At 37.5% G+C, this 26,229-nt stretch overlaps 1 protein-coding gene across 1 annotated transcript in view; it reads left to right on the top strand.

The window, feature by feature from the left end:
• The window catches only part of ndufb9 (NADH:ubiquinone oxidoreductase subunit B9), an 83,685-nt gene extending 57,607 nt beyond the window's left edge, over window positions 1–26,078 (top strand). Inside the window, exons 3-4 of the mRNA XM_059567317.1 lie at window positions 4,706–4,819; window positions 25,846–26,078. Of these exons, the coding sequence (XP_059423300.1) occupies window positions 4,706–4,819; window positions 25,846–25,977 (246 nt within the window). The 3' untranslated portion in view covers window positions 25,978–26,078. The remainder of the gene's footprint in view (window positions 1–4,705; window positions 4,820–25,845) is intronic.
• Window positions 26,079–26,229: the final 151 nt, after the last annotated feature.

The raw sequence follows: 26,229 nt of genomic DNA, 5'->3' as shown, positions 1-26,229 counted from the left end.
AAGTTTTCCACAATTTTTTTTACGCAGTCTTTCACAGATTGGAGAGCCTCTGCCCATCTTTACTTCTGAGAGACTCTGCTTCTCTAAGACAAAGCTTTTATAGCTAATCATGTTACAGACCTGATATCAATTAACATAATTAATCACTAGATGTTCTCCCAGCTGAATCTTTTCAAAACTGCTTGCTTTTTTAGCCATTTGTTGTCCCCGTGCCAACTTTTTTGAGACCTGTAGCAGGCATTAAATTTTAAATGAGCTAATTAAGTGGATAAAAGTTTAAAATTTCTCAGTTTAAACATTTGCTATGTTATCTATGTTCTATTGTGAATAAAATATTAGCTCATGTGATTTGAAATTCCTTTAGTTTTCATTTTATTAAAATTTTAAAAACGTCCCAACTTTTCCGGAATTCGGGTTGTATATATATACACATACATATATACATTATTTATATATATATATATATATATATATAGTAGCTTTCACGGACAATCATATATGACTCATAAATGATTAAATAAAAAATGAATGGTAGTTAAGATTGATATGGTTTGGAATTGGTAAAATGTCACAAAAAAACAATGTTTTAATGTTTTAAGTTTGGAATATTAACTGACATTAATGGATGCTATATAATTATTGTTCATGTTAACATAGTTAATGTTAGTAAATGAAAACTTATTGTAAAGTGTTTCTAAAGTTATATATATTGTTCTGTGTATGTGATTTCAAAGTCTGAATGGTTCGGATTAACCCTTTAACTGCCGTATCCCTTAAAACTTGACTGCCAGAGGGTTACTGTAAAATGCATGTGCCCGCTGTATTGTATTTTAACAAACTCCTCCTAGAGATTTATTCAGATCAACACCAAATTTGGTACGCCTAATCTAAAGGCCTTTGCGATGTTAAATTGCAAAGATCTTGAGTTTTCGTCAAAGGGCGTTTCCATGGCAGCCTGACAAATTTTGATGATTCGCCATGAAAAAGGAAGTTGCTGTAACTCAGACATACAATGTCCAATCTGCCCCAAACTTCACATGTTAGATAAATCTTCTGCCCTTAACAGATCTACATGCCCATATTCAGTTATAGTCATAGCGCCACCTGCTGGCAACAGGAAGTGACATATTTTACGCTGCTACAAACTACTCCTAGAAATTTTTTTACATTAATGTATTTTTTGTGGTCAGTCTAATCTTAAGGCCTGTGCAATGTTAAATTGTGGAGATCTTGAGTTTTTGTTTAAGGGCGTGTCCATGGCGCCATAACAAAATGTGATGTCTCGCCACAGCAAGAGAAGTTGTTGTAACTCAGGCATAAAATGTTCGATCTTCTCCAAACTTTACATGTTCGATAAGAGTCCTGGCCTGAAGAAATCTGAAGGCCAATATTCCATTATAATGATATCACCACCTGCTGGCAACAGGACGATTGGCACGTATATGGAATATACTTTGATATATTCCACTTATATTTATGACTTTAAATGCATATTTCTCAACGTTCACCTTTTTACTAAGCCACTCGCTGCCGGTGAGCCTGGGTGCGAGGGCCCGTTCATCACTGTTTGCAGCTTTAATTAGGCATGTTTTCTTGTCATGCATTGGTCATAGAGCTCATTGTAGAGGTGCCTCGGGTGTTAAAAAAGATTTATGCATTATACAGGTTCACTGTTTGCAGAGTGTATACAGTATGTGGTGCAGACGCAGCAGCGGGAGCTTTGTCTTTTTTGTCTTTATTTTGTCATTAAAATGTCATTTGATTGTCCGCCGGTTCCCGCCTCCTCCTTCCCGATGATTATGAAGTTTAATCTGTTACAAAGGAGGGACGCGCTGCTGAAGATCCCTCACCACTGTGGTGAATCCGCGGTGCCATCGAGCAGGCAAGGGAGTGTGCCGCCATGGAAGCTCGAGGCGATGGGCTGGAGTGAGTTGCCGGGGACGGTCGAGCTCGCTGCCGGCTGCCCGTGATGTGGAGGGGCGGCTGCCGTCCATGAGGGAGCGGAGGAGTCGGCGCAGTTCGCCAGGAGGCTGGAGCCTGCTGCCTGCTGCCATCCGCCAAGAATGGGGAGGAGCAGGGAACGGGGGACTCCTGCCGGCTGCCCAAAACCGGAGGAGCCGTCGCCATCCACCGGGCGGCGGAGGAGTGTTGTGGCATCCGCTGAGGGCCGTCCAGTGCCAACGCCAGGCACCGCGGAGGAGATCACCCAGCTGGTGGAGGGCCAAGTAGCAGTGCGTCTGGGAACCGGAGTTATTATTTTTTCTCCTCTCTCCCCTCTCTCGCCTCGTCTGTTCTACCCCTCGTGGGTACCCCCCGGCCTGCGAGGGGCGATGGGGGTATGTGACAGAGTGGGGCGGGGCCGAGAGCCGTGGGATCAGGAGCGAGGCCGGTGGAGTGATTGGAAATGAGCGACACCTGCTCGACCCACCGGTCTCGAGTCCCACGGAGGAGATGGTAGGATATAAAACTGGAGTGACGACAGTGAAGGACGAGAGAGGACCAGGCCTGAGTTTTAGTTGTGTTTTGTCTTTATTTTGTCATTAAAATGTCATTTGATTGTCCGCCGGTTCCCGCCGCTTCCTTCCTGATGATTATGAAGTTTAATCCGTTACAGTTATAGACACTGAAGTGCCTTGAAATTTTTTTTTTACCACAATTAAATATTTTTTTATTTGATATAAAAAGACATAAAATGAGTCCTGGAGCAATCTAGAAAAGTAATGGGTTGAAAGGCACACATCTCATGAGTTTCTATTTCAAATCTGAATAAGAAATCATGAAAAATGAAACTTCTGCAAATATTTTTCTGAGACTATATCTAGACCCCCCAAATTTAAGAAAATATATTTCCCAATAGTATTGAAGGCTTCTACAAACTATTTAGTCAGTTAACATACCACTGCATAGTTTTTTCAATTATAAAACACTAGACAGAAACTTAGACATCATATAAGTGATTTATTTGAGCACTAGAAAAATACAATAAGAATAATTTGAGTAAGAAAAATAACAATAAAAAAGATTTAACTTTGTTTGCCAATTACAGAAAATCCTGAGATTGCTAGAAATGCAGCATTTACAATGAATTACGATGCAAATAAGTGCTGATGTGCTGATGGCCAGATGGTAATAAAACAAATGTGCCATATATTAAATAATCCACTCTCTCTATTCATATAGACGCGTTCACTTTGATAGCTGTGATCATACAGTAATAGCGGGCTGATTTGGGCTGATTTGCACTCAAACTGATGGTAATCATGCAGATACAGTCACATTCAACATAAAACACACTCTCACACACAAAAACAGTTGAAAAATAAAACAAACAAAGAAAAAGGCGATCGCTATAAGTTCCGCCTCCATCAGCTTTCTTTCCATTCATTCTTTTTTCCGGTGGATCGTCTCATTCTGTTTGTGACACTGTACGCTTCAAAACCGTTTTTTTACTACCAAGACGCAGTTTCCTACAGTGAGTTATTCCATAATGGACGCAAACAGTTCTGTCGCTGAAGAACTGAAACGTAAACAAAAGAATTATGATCCATATTACAACGGTATTGCTTCGTGGAAGGGCGTGTCCGTGGCGGCCTGGCGAATTTCGATGATTCGCCATGAAAAATGAAGTTGTTATAACTCAGACATACAATGTCCAATCTGCCCCAAACTTCACATATTTGATAAGACTCTGAACCTGAACAGATTGGCATGCCCATATTCAGTTATAGTCATAGCACCACCTATTGGCAACAGGAAGTGGCATATTTTACACTGCGACGAACTACTCCTAGAAATTTTATGACATCAGTGTCTTTTTTGTGGTCAGCCTAATCTAAAGGCCTGTGCGATGTTCAGTTGTGAAGATCTTGAGTTTTCGTTAAAAGGCGTGTCCATGGCACCGTGACTAAGTTCGATGTCTCGCCATGGGAATGAGATGTTATAACTCAGGCATAAAATGTACGATCTTCAGCAAACTTCACATGTGTGATAAGAGTCCTTTGAGTGTGTTTTTACTCAATTGGTTCTCTACAGGGCTTATGTTTTTTGGAACAAAGCAGGAATTACGGTCTGTCTGAAATGGGCTCGTGAAGGAACATTGTAACGGGGCTCAATTACATTAAGCATGTTCTTAAAACCTACGTTTTCCACTACAGAGTAAGGCTCTCGCTCACTCAGTACGCGCTGAAGGCTCGTTGCAAAATGGCTAATGCGTTTAACAGACCAGAAATAGAAGATCCTCCAATAACCAACAGGTCTGGTGTTTGGGTGCACTTTGGATTCCCTTGGATTCAGCGTGTATTACTGAGTGAGCGAGCGCCTGACTGAGTAGCCTAATATAAACATAAGTTGGTGTTTTTTTCTTCTTCGGTGGTGTCAGGGGCATTGCCTGTTACGTCGTTTGGGTTTTTGGGCTACCTTGTTGAACGCATATTATATTTCACAATTTTTTTTTATTTTCCAAATTTAATTAGTCCAACGAACCGTTCGGTCCATAATGCGTAGCAATAACAAATTAAGAATCAATTGCAATCTGTGAATCTAATTTTTTCTGGCCTTTTTTACATTATTTGGACCAAATTTGTTGACAATTAATTGGGTGGAGCTAATGAATCTCATCAGAAGAATAGTAAAAAGATCAGAGGCTACATGACTTGTGAATGTCATTTTCAGTTATTAATTACCTGTTCACTTTCTGCAATTCTAGGTTCCTGAATGGTGTCTAGATCAATGGCATCCCTCAGAGAAAGCTATGTATCCTGATTACTTTGCTAAGAGAGAACTGTGGAAAAAGCTGCGGGTTCAGAGCTGGGATAAAGAGGTATGATCATGTCTTTCTGTGGCCTTTTGCACAAACCAAATGCTTTGCTTTCAGGGTTGCTGAACGAGACCTTCCTCACATTTTTAAATAATATCAGCATGATATACAGATGTATATCGTATGTACTATGAACATACTATACAGATGGATTATGTAATAAGTGTATGTACACTGTAAGCAGAAACTATGAACATGAACACGAATGAATATGTAAGCGATGAATTAAGCTGTACAAAACACTAGTGCAATGGACATTAAAAAAAAAGTGCACCGAAAAATATTTCAGTGTCCAAATGGATCCTTCAGTATTCTTGATGTACGGACAGTAGTGCAAGTAATAATAACTGCAACGGCTTTCATTTTTATTTTATATATATTTTTTATTTAGCCCCTTACTTGTCACCCCCCATTTTTGGCATGGAGACACAAATGACATACCCAAAATAAAAAGGTTTCTGCTAATGAGTCTTTCTGACTAGATACATAATCAACATACACTCACCTTAAGGATTATTAGGAACACCTGTTCAATTTCTCATTAATGCAATTATCTAATCAACCAATCACATGGCAGTTGCTTCAATGCATTTAGGGGTGTGGTACTGGTCAAGACAATCTCCTGAACTCCAAACTGAATGTCAGAATGGGAAAGAAAGGTGATTTATGCAATTTTGAGCATGGCATGGTTGTTGGTGCCAGACGGGCCAGTGAGTATTTCACAATTACTGGGACAAGTATTTCACAGTTATTGGGATTTCCACGCACAACCATTTCTAGGGTTTACAAAGAATGGTGTGAAAAGGGAAAAACATCCAGTATGTGGCAGTCCTGTGGGCGAAAATGCCTTGTTGATCCTAGAGGTCAGAGGAGAATGGGCCGACTGATTCAAGCTGATAGAAGAGCAACTTTGACTGAAATAACCACTCGTTACAATAGAGGTATGCAGCAAAGCATTTGTGAAGCCACAACACGCACATCCTTTAGGCGGATGGACTACAACAGCAGAAGACCCCACCGGGTACTACTCATCTCCACTACAAATAGGAAAAAGAGGCTACAATTTGCGCGAGCTCACCAAAATTGCACAGTTGAAGACCATTAGGAGGCCATGATGGTCAGAGGCCAATGGGCGAATATAGCCAGGATGCTGAGGTCACACCTCTACTCTTTTCGAAAGACTTCCTGGGATTTTTACTGACCACTGAGAGTCAGGACCTCGGTTTAACATCTTATCCGAATGACGGTGCTTGTTGACAGTATAGTGTCCCTATCACTTCACTGGGGTGCTAGGACCCACACAGACCACAGTGTGAGCACCCCCTGCTGGCCTCACTAGCACCTCTTCCAGCAGCAACCTAGTTTTCTCAGGAGGTCTCCCATCCAGGTACTGACCAGGCTCAGCCCTGCTTTGCTGCAGTGGGAAACCGGTCTTGGTCTCCAGGGTGATATGGCTTCTTGGCACACTTTAGGCCCCATAGTGCCAATTGGGCATCGTTTAAATGCCACGGCCTACCTGAACATTATTTCTGACCATGTCCATCCCTTTATGACCACCATGTATCCATCCTCTGATGGCTACTTCCAGCAGGATAATGCACCATGTCACAAAGCTCGAATCATATCAATTTGGTTTCTTGAACATGACAATGAGTTCAATGTACTAAAATGGCCCCCACAGTCACCAGATCTCAACCCAATAGAGCAGGGATAGGCACCTTCGGTCCTGGAGGGCCACTGTCCTGCAGAGTTTAGCTCCAACCCTAATTAAACACACCTGAACAAGGCAATCAGTGCTTTCTGGATTACTAGATAGATACAGGCAGGTGAGTTTTTATGAGGGCTGAAGCTAAACTCTGAAGGATAGTGGCCCTCCAGGACCGGAGTTGCTTATCCCTGCAATAGAGCATCTTTGGAATGTGGTGGAACGGGAGCTTTGTGCCCTGAATGTGCATCCCACAAATCTCCATCAACTGCAAGATGCTATCCTATCAATATGGGCCAACATTTCTAAAGAATGCTTTCAGCACCTTGTTGAATCAATGCCACGTAGAATTAAGGCAGTTCTGAAGGCAAAAGGGGGTCAATCACAGTATTAGTATGGTGTTCCTAATAATCCTTTAGGTGAGTGTATGTTCACAAAGCTGACACTTCAAAATTTACTGTTCAAGAATCAGAATTACGCAGACCATTATGGTAATAGAGAGATATATAAGCTCAAACATGAAAACAAAAATAAAGATATTAATAACATGACATAAAATCGTCATTATTCTTTTATCATAATTTTGTTTTTATTCTGCCATTATTAGCAATTGTTCTGCTATTTTAAGGTTTGCCAAGCCACATCGCTTCAATCCCAGTATACATTACCCCACTATTATCAAAAGTTGTACCCTAAAAAATACAACAAAACATTTTCTTACGACCTTATGTGAATTACTTGACTGTTGTGAAAATATGCTATTTATAGCCTCTTACATCGCTGCAAAAATTAGCATTTCAGATGTACATTTTCAATATTGTTATACAAATACCACAAATCTCAAGAAAATCACAGGCTGGGACGGGGTGGGATATGATGCACAGTTATGATGCACAAGACATGGACGAATCAGGTCTCTGTCAGCGGCAGTGTGCACACGGAAGAGTACACACAGAGACGGCGCTTGGAGCGGATGATTATTATCAGATAAATAATATATAAATAAATCATAAATCAGTGGAAAATGAATATAAATTATGATTCTGTATGAAGAAATATGAAGTAAACATCTGTACATATATCCATATATCTCCGTGTATTTGCAACTTTTCACTATAAACCCTTATTGACGCTGTTCAGTGAATCTATGTGAACACAAATAAACCACTGCAGACGTGACTGAATATGAATGCTTTTTGAATTTCTATTCTAAAAATGACTCGTACAGATCGTTCCAGATCGATTAGATTTCGATTCTCAATTCGAATTTTTATGCAAATTCAATCGATTCAGTGATATTTTTTGCATGAGTTGAATTGTGATGAATTTTGCTTGGGAATGCATTTGAAATGAGCCTGGCACGTCACCTGTAGGAGAAAAAAAATAAATCCGTTGCGACGGTTTGCAATCTGTCCCCTCAGTTTATAAATCGAGCTCACGAACTGTTCCCTCGGTTTAACAAACCGTACCCACGAATTTCCAATCCGTGCGCTCAGATTTAGTAAACCTTACCTTCGGTTTTTGAATTTCACGCTTTCGCAATCCGTTCCCTCGGATTTGTCAACTCACGGATTTGTGACTCCGCTCCCACCGGCAGATTCATTTCTGTTTATTAAACATTATTTTTTATAGTATCCTATGAGACCATGATCAGCACTCACTTTTTAGCATTTATTTTACATTAATCACCAGTAGGATAAGACACCGCTGGCTTTGTTTTATAAGCCTAAAATACACGCTAAAAATAAGAATAGAAAATTCCCTGAATTCTCTAAAGTAAAAAAAAAAAAAAAGTCAAAAGCAATCCAAAACAAATAATGTGCCGGTTATGTTGTTTTCCCCTGCTCTGTAACTGAATGCAAATGTCATATTAGGCTTAATTATTTATTAATAACATTAACAGCGAAGCGTGCATCTAACCATGGTGAGTGGAAGCTTAGTATAATAAAATCACCAAAAAAAGTCTTCATGTTAAGAAAGAATAGTACACAAACATTTCCAAAAATGTAAAAGGTTATTTTAAAATAAATCGTTCATTAATTATTTTATGACAAATATTTTTACTGTCCTAAAGTGCACTCATTTATTTAGCCTATAAAAATATTAAGAATAACTATTTTTTTTTTATCATCATGTGTTATTATACAGGTTATGCATAAGAAACTTTTATCCAAAATGACTTACAAAAGAGGAACAAATTACTCCAGAGTCAGTCACAATGCCAGGTTTATTTTACAATAATAATCAAGTGCTAAGATTTTCACAAATTAAACAAGATTTTGATGCACATCTTTCTTATTAAATCGTTGTATTCAACCTCGTACTACACGTGATCGAGAATCGCTTAAGACACTTTGCTGTAGGCATATTCCACATAATCGTATTCAATAAAACTGTATGTTAACACGTAGGCTACCTAGGGGCTTGCTGCATGAATCCGTGGGTAACGATACAGTTTACAAATCCGAGGGAATCTCCTGCCCGGAGAAATGCCTGACCATTTCTCTGACCAAAAGATCTGACCACGGAGTGAGGGTTTGGCGACAGGCAGGTGTAACGTCAAGTCAAGTCAGGTCACCTTTATTTATATAGCGCTTTAAACAAAATACATTGCGTCAAAGCAACTGAACAACATTCATTAGGAAAACAGTGCGTCAATAATGCAAAATGACAGTGACAGGCAGTTCATCATTGAATTCAGTGATGTCATCTCTGTTCAGTTAAATAGTGTCTGTGCATTTATTTGCAATCAAGTCAACGATATCGCTGTAGATGAAGTGTCCCCAACTAAGCAAGCCAGAGGCAACAGCGGCAAGGAACCGAAACTCCATCGGTGACAGAATGGAGAAAAAAACCTTGGGAGAAACCAGGCTCAGTTGGGGGGCCAGTTCTCCTCTGACCAGATAAAACCAGTAATTCAATTCCAGGCTGCAGCAAAGTCAGATTGTGCAGAAGAATCATCTGTTTCCTGTGGTCTTGTCCTGGAGGTCCTCTGAGACAAGTTCTTTACAGGGGATCTATATCTGGGGTTCTAGTTGTCCTGGTCTCCACTGTCTTTCAGGGCAGTAGAGGTCCTTTCTAGGTGCTGATCCACCCTCTGATCTGGATACAGACTGGATCTGGTGGCTACGGTGACCTCGGAATAAGAGAGAAACAGACAAATATTAGCGTAGATGCCATTCTTCTAATGATGTAGCAAGTACATAGGGTGTTATGTGAAGTGTTCCCGGTTCCGGTTTACCTAATTAATGCAGCCTAAAAATCCTCTAACGGATTTGGATATTATAAAAGCATATTAGTATGTTGAGCAATGTGAGCAGAAGAGCAAGAGGCCCCGGGACGGGTAACCCAGAGAGAGGTAGCTGCTTTCTGGGGGATGGTGAAGGCACCTCTCCCTCCCCTGGAGGAGGGCCAGGCGGAGAATCTGGAAATCTTGACGGGAGAGCAGTTGCTATTCTTACTGCCGAAGGGCGTGATGGAGCCTGTCCCTCCAGCCGATATGAGGACGGGGTTTTACAGCCCGTACTTCATTGTACCCAAGAAAGGCGGTGGGTTACGACTGATCTTGGATCTGCCAGTTTTGAATCGGGCCCTCCATCGGCTACCGTTCAAAATGTTGACACAGAAACGGGCCCAGCGCATTCCGTGGGTTGCTCCACTGGATCGGAGGTGCAAGAGGAGTGGTGGTCCCCAGAGGGTTGGTTCCCTGCGGGGTTTGCCACCACTGTGACCCTCAAACCACCCGCGCTACTGCCAGAAGTGGTTTTCATCTGTCGGCCGCCAGAACAAGCCCCAGATCGCGGCAGCAGCAACGGGACTCCACCCCCCTGAAGGTAGCGGAGCCTGTTCGCAGCTCCGAGATGGTCATATTCCCGCAGTGAGAACATGACTCATCCACGAAAGCCACCTCAGCGTGCTCGACGCCCAGAAACGTGAGGCAGCAATCGTGACCATCACCCGTTGCCAGGTAACGACCGCACCCAGAAACGCACGGGTGAAACGGCATCCTTATAAGGACGATCCGTCGTCTTTACAAAGACGCCCCCGAGAAGCTCTTTTAGAGAAATTTGCTCTTTAGGAAATGCTCTTTTAGTGCTGAGGCGCACAGGGGAATTGGCTGCTTGCAACACGACAGGGGTAGTGCAGCCTGAAGTGTGCAATCCACTCGACACAGGAACGACCGCAGCTGAAGCGCCGTCTCGCCAACACACAAAGCTTCCGAGAGCGTGCTGAACTCGTAGTTCACAGCCGACACAGTTGAGCAGAGCGATACTAACGCTCGTCTCCAAAGCGAAAAGCTGGTATGCATTGCACCTGCTGCCGCCTTATACTCACGCAGTGATCAGCGGCAGCTGGATGTAATAATTGCATGCCAATGTGCATTGGCTCGTTTAGTTTACACTCGAAGTAGATTGGTCTATCGAAGCGATATCCCATATTCATCGGTCACCGACGTGGCATCGAGAGTGACCGACTGAAAGGGAACCGCAGATTGCCTGAGATGCACTCTAAACAAGTCTTTTTTTTTTTTTCAAACAACATCAACATGAAACATTAGCATATTGCCCGCCCAATTATTGGTCTTTTCACATTGTTCAGAATGCGGATGAAAATTCATTCTTTGCCATTAGGTACAGATTTTGGAGTGTCAAAATAGCTGTTTCCCCAGTAACCGCTGTACATAAAACGGTACTGCACTCACAGACATTACAGGCATGATGAAATTAAAACTAGAATCTGATCAATCACCACAGATTAGCGTCAAGCAAAGGAGGAGTTTGGAAAAATTACATTTACATTTTACATTGTCATTTTGCAGACACTTTTATCCAAAGCGACTTACAATTGGGGGATACATAAAGCGATTCTTCTTAAAGAGGCAAAAAGACACAGGAAGTGCTTGTAATACCAAGTTTTAGGCATTGTTCAAATAATTACAAGCTAGAAAGAGAAGTAATAAAGAGAAATGCTTCTTTTTTTAATTATTTTTTATGATGAAGTCAAGTAGCTTCGAAAGAGATGAGTTTTCAGCGGTCACTTGAAAATTGTCAGGGATTCAGCATTGTAGCATCTGATTAGGATCATGTACATTTGTTTGGGCTTTTTGTCTTAAATTCCTTTTAGCCTTTTGACATTTGCATAGAAATCATAGACATAACCTCACATGCTACATTTATATGGGTTATAATTACCAAGGGTTTTTCCCCCACAATCAAGATGTTAAACAGCAACTCTCTTCTCCTTTCCATCGGACTTCAAAAACATTTCAAAGATATGTTAATGACCCTGAGGGGCCAGAAACCAGGGCCTAGCTGACCAGTGGACCACCTCCATGCTTTCAAATACACACATAACACACACACATAAAGACATTTTCTTCATTTAGACTACAATTATTCAGTTACAAATGTATCTGGTATATGCATGTTGTCTGTGTTTCCTTATAACATTCCTGGTGAAACTATATGCCTTGTTACTGGTCAATCTAACCAAAATGGGTGTTACATGGAAACCAGATAAAACCTACTCCACACCAAAAAAGTGAGTCTTCTCTTAACTTGCGGTTCCCTGGAGACATCCCCATCTTTCAATGCGCTCTTCAATCCGCAGACCATGACGGAGCAGTGCAAGCAGCCTCAAACAGAAACGGAGGACACAAAGTGTGTGTTTATCGATAGGTTATAATATCTGTATCTGTGCAGTTCTTTGTCATAAATAGTTTACAAAAGGTCACAAGGGAGCAATCGTTTTCCCATGTACTGTACAGTTTTCGCTCTTTCCACCATTCATCACACTGCAGCTTTTTCTTCCAGCAAAAATTTTGCCCTAAACACATATGAACACATACTTAATACTTATTTAAATATTTTATTATAGTTACTTTATAAATACACTACTGTGCAAAAGTCACGTTGGTATTTTCACCCCAAAGAATGGTGTTCGGACAGTTATTTATTAGGGATGCACCGAATATTCGGCCACCGAAAATTTTCGGCCGAAAATGGCCAAAAAGTGCATTTTCGGTTTTCGGCCGAAACACTTTTATAACCGAAACAACACGGCCGAAATGTTATGATGACGCAAACAGAAACCGCGACCTGCACGTGCACCTGCATAGCGCAGACCACGAGCTCCCCGCGTCATTCACTTCACACCAGTGGGTCTTAATAGAGAACATTCTCTCTATTCTTATTCCTTTATTCGCAGCACTAAAGCGTCTCCTAACAAAGAGATTGAGACGGACCACGAAGTGAAAACAAAGAAAAGTACAGTCTTATAGAGTCTGTTAGCACACGTCTCACTGAGATCTTTTCGGATCCTCCGCACTTCATCGCGAATGTGCTTGATCCGCGTTATAAAGACCATTACTTGGACGCGGAAATATGGCAGAGCACACGAGAAATGCTCCAGGCCGCGCTGGATGCGGAGAACCCGCGTGGAGACGGAGAAGCGCCAAGCGCAGGAGACTGAGATCAGAGCGCAAAAAAAAAAAGACTCGTCTCTGCATATATAATACACACACATATACATATACATGCATAATATCAGATTGTAGCCATATTTCTGCTAGATTTTTTGCTAGATTTCTGCTTTAATTTGATAAAAATGTTTATTTATGCTCTGGCCCTATTTAAATACACTCTCTCAAATATTTCTCAAATGTCAGGCAGATGACAAGCTCAACTGCTCAACAGCTAGATGGTTATCTGTCTGAAGTCCCCATCCCCAGAAGTGATAACAGTCTTGCCTACTGGAGAAGTAATGCACTTTCTAGTACTACAGAGAAAAATTTCAAATGCTCTTCACCTAAATGCACTTTTTATGAGAGAACAGTTAATTTTAAAACCTTTCTGCAGGCCAGTAGGCCTGTACATTATTATTTAATATACAGATGAGTGGGATTAAATTTTAGTTTGAATTTTATTTTATACTGTGCATTGTTGCAATGTGCTTAATAAATATTTGCATAATTTGTAATTATGCATTTTTATGTTTTTTTATAATTTATGTAATTGTAATTATCTTTGAAACTTTAATATTAATTTATGCAATTGCAATGTTTTAATTTTAGTAAAGTTAGTACACGGTCATAGCAATAAATGCAATGGTACTAATAATTGGGATAATTTCTTTCGGTGTTTCGGTTTCGGTTTTCGGCCTTGGTTTTCTCTTTTTCGGTTTTCGGTTTCGGCCAAGAATTTTCATTTCGGTGCATCCCTATTATTTATATATTTTGCTGTAAGTAGAAAATATCAGTTTACATTTCCAAACATTCATTTTGCCATTAATTTTAATAATAATCTAGTTAGATTTTTGAATGCACAAGCAGTCTGAAAACAGCCGGTGCTCCACATGGAGATCTGATCTCATCATCGAATCTGTCTATTACATGAAGAAACAGATGAAGCTGCCCTGAGATTGGTCCGATGCTCACGAAGAACATCGGATAACCAGGGTTTAGAGGGGGCAGCCTGTGCTGGCATGGAAGAGAGAGGACAAATATCGTCTAGACGAGGTTAAAGTAGAGCATAAAGTGTCAGTTGCTGCATTTACATCCAGAGATGAGAGATGGGTAGGTGATGGAAGAGAGGAGGATACTACAGAGAAAAGATGGGAGGGGGAAAGGGTGCCTAGGTTTAGTTTAAAAGTAACTGGTATAAGGGTTGGTGGCAAACAGGTAGCAAAATTTAGTTTAAATGTAATGAAGAAATGGTCAGAGATATGTAGGGGTTTTAACTCCACAACCTGGAGTTTTATAGGAGCTGTGATACTGTAACGGCATACAGACATCAGAAAAATACACAGCCTAAGACACTAAAGTTAAAACAGATGTGGCTGCCTTTTAATTAGCATAGCCAATAGCTTATAGCAGGGAAATTGCTCAAATCAAAACACTATAAACACAGTAGTTTAATAAGAGCACATCTGAAAATGTAGCTGAGGGCACAGACTGAGCTACTGTGGAGAAAGTGCTTAATCCAATTTGTTCTTAACATCTGACAAACTTAATATTAAGGCCTTTAAAAACTGGTAAGACAGTTTGTTGTTTCATTTCGCAGTAGTTTCAATGGCTTGGCCTGTTATATGCTCAGACAGAAAAGCTGCATGTGCCTCTGACTGAGACACAGACTACTCGCGCGGTTTCATGCGTTTGAGATGTACTGTTTTCCTGAACACATAACTTACATTTCACAGGTATATCTATCTGTAAATGTTAGAAAGCCATGGAAATATTGAAAATGTTTCTGTCAGAATTACTTGAGCCTTCTGTTCTGGGAACGATCACCGCCTTGCGCATGCATGCCAAACAGACAGAGCTCAATTAAATAGGAGCGCTATAATTATAATCACACAAGTAAGTCTGTTTTTATGATATCACTGACTGTAAAGAGACTGCAATGGAATAATCAAAATAGCCTAACACAACTTTCTGTGCTTTTCTCATTTATTTTCTTTTTTAGTTTAGTGAATTTAAGTTCTCCTTTAAAAGCCTTATTTTTGTTTTTAGATTGTAATGTTACAATTTTAGAATGAAATGTGATTTTAAACCTCTTTTGCATATAATATAAAGTCTTACATAGTTCAATTAACTATATTTGTTTTTATAGCCTTTAATATGTATTGTTTTGTTGGACAACATTGGGTGGTAAGTGAAATAAATGGATATTAAAAACAAAAATGCAAATACAGAGATATATATTGGATATCGCAAATCAGCCAAAAAATACAGAGATGTGATTGTTTGCCAATATCGCCCAGCCCTAATATATACAGTAGGTAGACAGCCTAATTGGGCTTTACCGCCGCGTGTACCGTAACTGTAATTCATCATTAAATTCGTGTTAAAATCATTTGCGACACTACCGCCAGGTGGCGCAAAGGGACGGATTGCAAAATGAATGTAATTGTAAAATCAAAGGAAGAAGTAAAACAACAATAAAATATGATATAACATTGTAACGTCTTTAAAAAATATTTAAACATTTACAGTGAGTTAATTTTAAAACGTAAGATAGTCTTAGGCTACAGTCTACTCATCAAAAATTAAAAGAAGACCTTTACACACAGGATCATATGCATGCTATTGTTATTAAACAGTAAATAAATATAAGGCCCATGTATGTATGTATGTATGTATGTATGTATGTATGTATATATATATATATATATATATATATATATATATATATATATATACAGTACAGACCAAAAGTTTGGACACACCTTCTCATTCAAAGAGTTTTCTTTATTTTCATGACTATGAAAATTGTAGAGTCACACTGAAGGCATCAAGGGCTATTTGACCAAGAAGGAGAGTAATGGGGTGCTGCGCTAGATGACCTGGCCTCCACAGTCAGTGGAGGGTGAGCTGCACTCCACATGGGTGAGCTGGACCGCAGACAGAAGGCAAAAGGGCCAACAAGTGCTAAGCATCTCTCGGGGAACTCCTTCAAGACTGTTGGAAGACCATTTCAGGTGACTACCTCTTGCAGCTCATCAAGAGAATGCCAAGAGTGTGCAAAGCAGTAATCAAAGCAAAAGGTGGCTTTTTTGAAGAACCTAGAATATGACATATTTTGAGTTGTTTCACACTTTTTTATGTATATAATTCCATATATAATTCCACATGTGATAATTCATAGTTTTGATGCCTTCAGTGTGAATCTACAATTTTCATAGTCATGAAAATAAAGAAAACTCTTTGAATGAGAAGGTGTGTCCAAACTTTTGGTCTGTACTGTATATATATATATATATATATATATATATATATATACGGATAAAAAGCTAAATGTTTTCATTTCATTTTCATTTCAGTTCATTCTTGGTTTAAAAAAAATCTTCAGGTTCCATATGCAGAGCGAAATGGGAACTGTCCAGCATAATTATTATTAACTTTTTATTCTGGATATTTTCAAACTACTAACACTTTGAATTTTTGAATTATGCCTTATGTGTGACCAAAAATTTAGTATTTTCTGTTTCTGCTGTTTGATCGATCGTGCATATATTCACTGGAAACAGCAGCCATTCACCAGACATTGAGCGTTAGCAGCGATCCACTTACTCCGCATATTGTTAATTATGATTTTTTTCCATCGATACTGAAACACGCGTGAACAACAAAGCCTATTTTACCTCACGAATAATACTTAAGCTTCAAATGGGCAACATCACGAATATGGAAACGGATTTCTCCCGAGTGAGAGAATGAGAAAGCCCAACCTTACGCTTAGCTTTAAATTATTTTTTTTTTTTTGTTTGTTTATAGATAAGCCTATATTATTATATACTGCAATTATATTTATCCATTAGAATTCTATATTTTTAATTCTTGTTTTGTTCTGATATATTTGATAAATTTAAAGGATTTGTTGTAAAGTGAAGGCAATTACATATATCCTGTTTGTACATGATAATATTATTAGGCCAGCCGTTATTATTTCTAAATGTAAGAAAATGCAATTTATACATGAATTATATAATATAAAAAAAAAACATGCAGCAAACGAAAATAGGTGATTAACCCTTGTGCGTTGTTGGGGACGTTTTCGTCCACTAGGGGGTAAGGTTGAGTCTTATTTTGGCCACAACTTTCTCTGTGTTTGAGCTAATGGAATGATTTTTGGTGACAAATCTTATTTTGACCCATATTTTGGGAAAATGCTTTTCAAAAATGCTTTTGAAATTTTTCAAAAACTCAATGGTACACTGTGGGCAAATTCACTACTCTTTCGGGATGTTCGTGGATGAAAACATCCACTAAATGAAACTGCTGTTAAAATGTATCAGATAAATATTTTTTTCAATTTTTTTTGCATAAATCTATTAATCAACCTCAGTCCTGATCAAAACTACCAAATTAAAAAAAATCCAAGATTTTAACTTTTTAATTACCAAGTTCATAAATGATGTCACTGATTTGGGAAAAAAAACACACGAAATTACATATTTTCAATATAAAAAGTGACTGTGGACTGGATTTTTTTTTTTTACTTTTATCACAGTCTTGGGCATGTCAAAGATAAGTAACAAGATTGGCTTTGATGCATTGTTAGTTTTTGTGCAGCATTAGATTTAATTTTTTTCTCCCTAATTTGTTGTTGGTGGCTGTTTTTGCCCCATTGACTTCCATTATAACGACATTTTTTTATTGCAAAGCCATGACACCATATAATCATGCATTTTTGATTGATTGTGGTTTTCACTTTTGGGAAGAGGTAAAAAAATGTATTTTTACATTTGATCACTAGGTGAGACCATTAACCCTTTAAATAGGCCTGTGCAAAAAAAGGCTTGGTTTCTGGCTTGTTTATGGAGTTATATGGAGTATAACAGCAAATTATAGTGTTTGTGAGAGATTCTTGATTGTTGGTGGTTTTCCCTGTTGGGAAGAGGTAACATTTGTTATTTTTTTACAGTTGATCACTTGGTGGGACCATTAACCCTTTAGATAGGCCTGTGCAAAAAAAGGCTTAGTTTCTGGCTTGTATGGAGTTATATGGAGTATAATAGCAAATTATAGTGTGTGTGTGATAGAGAGAGAGAGAGAGAAAGAGAGGGTGTGAGAGAGACCTTTGTGCACTTACCTTGATGTACAGTATCTGAAAAAATCAAAATATGCACCTCATGCTCTTAGAACTACATGGAGTAAACAATAAAAAAAGAAGTATGTTTATGCACCTGCTTCCTTTTGATGGTGAAAAGTACAGATGGCCTATTAGTGAAATGCTCCTCTTTTCTTGATGGTAAAGCCAGTTTAAAACCTTAAAATCCTGTAAAAAAATCTACTTCGCATCAAATTTATGAACAATGTATTATGAACCAAAATGCAATACCAACTTCAAATAAGCTGCAGCTCGCTGGAGGGGTCACGCTACATAATCATTTCTAAAACTTTGGTACAAGTCAAGCCCTTTCTCGTGTTGCTTGCTGCTCTTCTCACCATTAAATATCCAGCACGATGGCATGCAAGTGTTTAAATCCACGTACTTTGCTTTTGTTTAGTCTATTCGCTTGTTAAGTCTGACGTCACGTAGCAGCGCTTCCATGTCCAAACGCTCTATCAGTTACCACGAGAAAACAACAAAAGGTGCTAGTATAAACTCACAATGTGATAGAATACTAGCGAAAAAGTTATAATATTAACCCTCTGGAGTCTAAGGGTATTTTTGGGGCCTGGAGAAGTTTTGTCATGCCCTGACATTTGTGCTTTTTTCAGTTTCTTATCAATATCTGAATGGGTAAAGTCTAATCTCACTGTAAACAGCAGAAACTGGGCTATAATAATATGTAAAATGCATGTATGTACATGATTGTTTTTGAGAAAAAAAATATTATGCGTGGTTAGTGAAAAACTAAAAATGTTAAAACACTTGAAAAAGGCAAAAAAACATATAGAGAACATTGGTTCCCGGGATTTTTGAGAACTGTAGCTTGTAGCCTAGAATTTTTCTTTCTAAATTATGTGAAAATCATCTTGTTTACTCACTCACAGAAAACAATATATTGATTTAAATTTTCTAAGACACTTTTTGTTGGTAAAAGTCATATGCGAGTAGGCGTCAACTATCATGAATATCATTGTGATTTACACCTGAGAAGACAAATGGCCGCATAATGAGCTGCATAATGAGCCATTCAGTCATCTGTGCCACTGAGAGGAAGGAGTTACAAGAAAGAATGTGAGAACAAAATAAATCTATATAATTTTATGTTTGTAGTTTTAGAATATATTTAATTATCCCACAACATACTTTAATATCCACTTGGGGGAGCAGTTAAACAGTATTAACAATCGTATTCTCTACAAAAAACATTTATTGTTATTATTTTTATCATTATTATTAATGTTGAAAAGAGCTGAGAATATTTTTTAGGTTTTTTAGGGGGAATAAATTGAAAGAACAGCATTGTTTTTACATTTGTTAGCCTACAGTTATTTATTTGTTACATTTATATTATTTAGGCTACATCAAGCTTTTGAATGGTATAGTATAGTATATTGTTATTGAAACTTCATAATGTTTCACTTGATTATACATTTAGTCAGGAATTATAGTTTGGAAAAAGTCTTTGGAAAAAGTCTAACTAGTAAAATGTTTACACGTTATGTGAAAACTAGTACAAGTATATAAATAAATAAAAAGAGACTTACTCATGTTTATGATCTCTGCTGAATAAAGTGCTTCATTCTTTTTTTTCTGAGGAAATCCATTTCTCAAATCCTCAACCACATGACATCTTTTTGGGGTGAATTATATCTTATTCCTCTCATCGCGAAGCAAACAGTAAAATAAAAACTTGAAGAACAGTCTCGCTGCTTTTTCTTCTGTTATGGGCGTATTCAAGCCGCGCGCTTCAGTTTGAATCTGAATAGCGCGTTCAGCGCGGGGGCGTGGTCACATTAGATATAATGAAGGGGGACATGAAAAACAGACATCGCGTTTTTTTCATAAGGATTACTTTATCACAGAAAATCTGTTTTCGGCGGCACTTGTTTAGTTTAAAAGTAGACATGTCAAGCTTTCTATAGATATCTCTCTCATGTCTCTTCGTTGAGTATTCACGGAGTTACAGTTCATTTTAATGATGTGTTTGTAAATAAAGATCAGCGCAGACAAAGGCTGCAGACAGCACACCTTGTTTGTTATCTTTATTTTATAAGTGCACAAAGTTTTGTTGTTATTATGTCTGTATCCAAAAAAAGTAGACCTTTTACAGATTCGATTGATGTATTGCTCTTATCTGTACGATTAAAACTGAAAGTGTAATTTAAGTTCTTTTCGGGGTTATCAGGAGAAAATGACTCAAAACGCGTATCCGCGTTAATCGACTTCAAAGGGTTAACCTTTAACTCCATACCGAAGTACCATATAGCCAGACAATGAAAATATAAATATAAAAAAAATATATTAAAATTATTTGTGTTTGGGACGCTGTGAGCACGGAGACTGTAGTGTATATGGTAAGTTTGAAATCGTTCAACTTAAATTATCAATATGAATAAACGGTGCTCATAAACGGCTGCCGAGGTCATATTCTCAAGTGAAGCCAGTTGAGGACTGGACCCGGAAACAGCGCTTCTTACGTCATCACTTAACGACCGAATACTTTCACCACCATTAAAAGGCAGCAGGTGCATAAATACACATTTGTTTACTCCATGTAGTTTTAAGAGCTGAGGTGTACATTGTGATTTTCTGAAATACATTAAGGTAAGTGCGCAAAGGTCTCTCTCACACACACACTCTCTCTCTTTCTCACACACACACACATACACACTCAATATAATATGCTGTTATACTCCATATAGCTTCATATACAAGTCAGAAACTAAGCTTTTTTTGCACAGGCCTAAATGGTTAATGGTCCCACCTAGTGATCAACTGTAAAAATAACAAATGTTACCTCTTCCCAACAGGGAAAACCACCAACAATCAAGAATCTCACACACACACAAACACTATAATTTGCTGTTATACTCCATATAACTCCATATACAAGCCAGAAACTAAGCCTTTTTTTGTACAGGCCTATCTAAAGGGTTAATGGTCCCACCTAGTGATCAACTGTAAAACTAACAAATTTTACCTCTTCCCAAAAGTGAAAACCACAAACAATCAAGAATGCATGATTACATGGTGTCATGGCTTTGCAATCAAAAAATGTCGTTAAAATGGAAGTCAATGGGGCAAAAACAGCCACCAACAACAAATTAGGAAGAAAAAATTAAATCTAATGTTGCACAAAAACTAAAAATGCATCAAAGTCAATGTTGCTACTAATCTTTCACATTACCAAGACTGTAATAAAAAGTAAAAATAAAATCCAGCCACAATTACTTTTATATTGAAAATAAGTCATTTTGTGTGTGTTTTTTTCCCCCAAATCAGTGACATCATTTATGAACTTGGCAATTAAAGAGTTAAAATCTTGGATTTTTTAAAAGCATTTGGTAGTTTTGATCAGGACTGAGGTTGATTTAACAGATTTATGCAAAAAAAATTGAAAAAAAAATATGAATCTGATACATTTTTACAGCAGTTTAATTGAGTGGATGTTTTCATCCCGAAAGGAAACTCGAAAGGGTAGTGAATTTGAACAATCCACAAGGGTTAATACATTAAAATGAAACCTATACACTACTCATATATTTTTTTTTTCTCTCACAAACTTAATTTATTTTTAGCGTGTTTAAAAATAAATAATAAAGAAAACATGCAGCAAATGAAAAAAGGCGATTAATCCGTTAAAATTTGTTACTCTGGGTTAAAAGTAATTATAAGTATTATATACTTCAGAGCAGAGCCTGCATGGGCCTAATCTAGGCTATTTTTTGTTAAGTTTTTTCCATTGCATCTGAAAATGACTTTGTTCATCACATTCACCTGATATAAAGGTTGCTGTCCCATTTTATACAGGAGTTGTTCATGTAAAAAAAATCGAATTATATTGTTAGTTCTAATTATATTATCATTAAGTTCATTTAGGCTATTTAACATGCACTGTGACATTTTACGATTTTTAATTTATAAACTCCTTGATATTTTAAAGTTAGTTTAATAGTATTTAAATTCAAGTTTAAAAATAGGTTTTAACTGCTAAATACCAACAACCATACTGCATGTGAATAAATAAAATGCATACTTTTAATAACATTTCATTATTCATAAAATGCATAACATTTCTGGTGTTTGGATTTGTATTTCAATATAATGAGCTCCAAGTTTAAGAATAGCCCTAGACTGGTTCTCTCTCTCTCTCTATTTAACAGCATTAGCTCAATAAAATACGTCTTCCTTCAGGTAGAATGAATGTTTTCCTGCTTGCTAAATGTTGGTCTCATGATCAATAAGTTGTATTCGCCTCAATCTGATTCAGTAAAGTCAACTTCAGACAGTGAAGCTGCATCACTGAGCGCAAGTCCCGTGCGCTGTGAGGCGGGAACAGAGGATTCCGCTTGGTCTTAAAGCCTTCCGCAAACATCCACAATAACAAATAACAATGATTTTCGTAAAATAATGATTAATTATTAATTGATGATTTGTTATTATCATTATGGTCTTTTGAAAATAATAATATGGGCCGCGAGAATATAATGAATACAAAGAGTAGTGCTGCTAAGTGCAGGCATGTTTCAGCCGAGTAACACACCGTTCCTCGGAGCCAAAACACAGACCGAAATTCTGTTCAGCTGGAGAGGGTTGGGTTTTTGGGGGTAGTTATGTATGGCTTGTGGGGGTCGAGATAAAGGTGTGAATCTCTTGCTCTTTCATATGGACAGTGTATGAGGCTTTCAAAGTTGCTGAACCGGTTTATATAGGACTGTTGTTTTGGTTATAGACTAAAAAATGGTCTGTCCCCACGTAAGATTTTTCTAGTTCTAGTCGTTCATTTGTTATATTCAACTAATCAGAGGTTTATATTAAATTTACATAATCAAAGCTTAATATATTCCGCGCTCAAGCACATGCATTAAGTCTGCTACAAAGTACATGCAGAAGTAGCCTAATAATTGTGAAAAATGAGACATTTTAATTATTTATTAATAAACAAATGTTTTCTTAATTTTTTGCTGCAAGATGAAATTCACAGTGCTGGCTCTCTCCGACAGAAAAATGCAACATTCACAGATTGTTGAATGTTGAATATTAATGCACCCTGTCATTAATGCGCATTTATAATTTTTGCACCAATACTTGCATATGAATATTAATTCACATTTTGCATTACAACGTAAATTATTTTTTACATGCAATCATCCAAAATGAAACCAAAAAAGATTTGTAATGAAGATAAAATAAATAAGAATAAAAGCTGCACATCTACCATCACACGTGCAGTGCAAATCTTGCACATATTTTACACACCTGCATTTAAATGCAGCTGCATTTTTTTTTTTCATTAAATAATATGAAAGCAAGTAGGGCTGGGTGATAAATCGATTTTATCAATTAACTTGAATTTGTAATTTACATCGGTTTGTTTGAATGAAAATCGGTTTTCTTTTTAACATCCACCGACGCACCACTCAGTTCTCCCGTAGTTCAGAGTGGCTCAACCCTCCACCACGAGTCTGACAGAGACACGCCGCCGAGCAGAGGATGAGTGGAGTGGTATGATTCTGACTGGAGCCTCCATCACGAGTACAATTCATGCCAACAGCCGTAATATAACTGCATATTCAGCAAGAATTCATGTTAAATATATTTTGCTATGGCTTGATCAGGTTATAATGAATGCAATAGTCGAGCGGGATGTTAAAGGCTATATGAGTTTGTCTGTTTCTTTTACTGATTATTTTCGGGTTAAAGCATGATTTAAACAGATAAAGCACATTCACACGCAATCGCTTTAGCAATAATGCATTCAAACTAATGTAATCCTACAGTGCTACTACATTATCAGTAGGCTATTTGATTTTGAAATCTTGAAGAAATTAATCGATCGGTTTAGATAAAATAACTGACAAAAATGTACTGTTATTTTCCTCACAAACAAAATTTGCACAGCTGATGGGCTAGTATTAACAGAAAATAAATAATAATAAAAAATAATATATAATAAAAAAATAAGAATAAAATAAAGTTCTTTCCAGCATTAAGGTAATAACATTACAGTTTTTTATCATCTTGTCTCAGTTATAAGTTTATAATTAATATTAAAACTTGTTTTGAAAAATTTCTTTGTCATTTGAATATTGATTTTAAAATCGATTTAAATCAATCAATACCATGTAGATTAGAGAAAATATAATCACAGGTTCAGGCACAGGCTTGACATTTATCCTGCTTGAATTCGTTCTAATAAAATGCACATAACTTCATAAGTACCAGACCTTCAGCTGTGAATATTACATTTTAAATATATTAAATATTTTAACTATAGTTTTTTTCTTTCATTTTCCGTGACTGAAGCCGTCAAATGTAACACATCAGCAAGGCAAAACTGATGTCTATTTACGAAAATGTGCTGTGATGCGCTTGTTTGATAACTTGTGGTTGAAGCGCCACTCAGCGGTCAAAAGCTGCAAATGCACTTTTTGTATTTTGAGCAAAAGCAGTATGTGGCCACTGTACTTTGATAGTGGCAGCATTTATAGTCCACAACTTCTCATTGTGTAGCCCTCCAGTTTCCATCAGTCTGTTATTCCATTAGATTTTGTTTGCAATTGCCACATACTGTGCTTTATTGCACTAGTTTCCACCTCCATGTGAACTATCCTCTTTATCTGCAGTGTTAATTATTACCTTTAATACCTTTTTTTTCTTTTTTTTTCATTCAACTCAATCAACTCATGCTTATAGTCAGGTTTTTTTTACAAAAACTACACAACACATTGTCAGACTTATTAGCTAATGCTACACTGTAAAAAATGAATCATGGGTCTTGTAATTTTCATAAAAAAAGTAAGGTGATAATTAAAAATAATGTGTGGATTTCATTAAAGAAATTGTGATTCAGTGTTGTATAGAAAATGTTGAGAACTTTTTTTCTAATAAAACCAAGAGATGTGTTTTCCTCATTTAATATGTTCCTACTTGAGCTGTTTGGCTGTAAACTGTCTTGTAAATGTATAAAATAACAATATACAAACAGACCTCACTCTAAAATTACAGACTTTTGAGAATCAACTTAAAATAAATGAGCACATTTCCCTAATTATATTAAATTCATTATCATTGATTAATTTAGGATATTTCATATGATTTATTCAGGTAGATTCCATTAAAAAAATCAAGCCTGAAAAACTACTCTAAAAAATTAAGGTAACAGTATTACACATAATATTTTTAAGTAATTTGCTCATTAAATTTTTCACAGTGTATTAGGAGCATTCTCCAGGTTGACGATGGCCTGAAGCCCATATTATACAATCATTATTCTGTAATATTCATTGACACCAGTGCGCCAAAACATGCTATCACTCCTCAGATTCCTACAAAGAAATTGTAGCAGTAACTGCATCTGGCACACACAGAACCTTGTTCCCTACTCGAGGAATCAGTATTACAGAGTTATGTTACCAAGACATTCCCTTTCCCATAGCTGATGCTAATTTTCCTTCAAATACACACCCTTAGTGTGTAGTTTTATGCCACTGGATATGATGTAAATTTCATACAAAAATTAATCTCACTGAATATACTTTTATACATAAATTGATCCTCATAGAAAGTTTTTGGTATTCCATTTTAAGAACTGCTAATTGACAACAGCTTTCTCAGAAACAAAATTTTAAGTCAGATTTCAGCCAGTAAATTGGCACTGGTTAATCAGTATATCTTAACAATATTCTATATTTTTATTTTTTTTAAAGGTCCAGCAGCTGCAAACTGAAACCCCTGCTGATGGCCCTAAATCTGAGGCCCTGCCCCCAGCCCGTAAGGAAGGAGAACTCCCACCCCTGTGGTGGCAGTTTGTCACTCGTTCCAGAGAGCGTCCCATGTAAGGATGTGTTCCGAAGATCATTTAGAATAGGTGTTTAAACCGGCCCTGTGTTTGTCAAACAACACTATGCCCTAAATCCTAATTAAAGTATAATGCAAATAACCTCCCTTGTATTCATTTGCTGTTTTTTTTTATCTCTTTTATCTTTTATCTAGTTCTAACATGAATGGTGTTTGATGATAGGTCCTTAATGCAATCTGCTACCAATCAATTTGTTTCATACATGGCACAAGCTGATGGGCCTCTACTTTTT

The sequence above is a fragment of the Carassius carassius genome, chromosome 15, assembly GCF_963082965.1.
Source record: "Carassius carassius chromosome 15, fCarCar2.1, whole genome shotgun sequence".
NCBI classification, from domain to species: domain Eukaryota; kingdom Metazoa; phylum Chordata; class Actinopteri; order Cypriniformes; family Cyprinidae; genus Carassius; species Carassius carassius.
The sequence above is the reverse complement of the archived record's forward strand: the minus strand, read 5'-3'. Positions and strand labels throughout refer to the sequence as shown.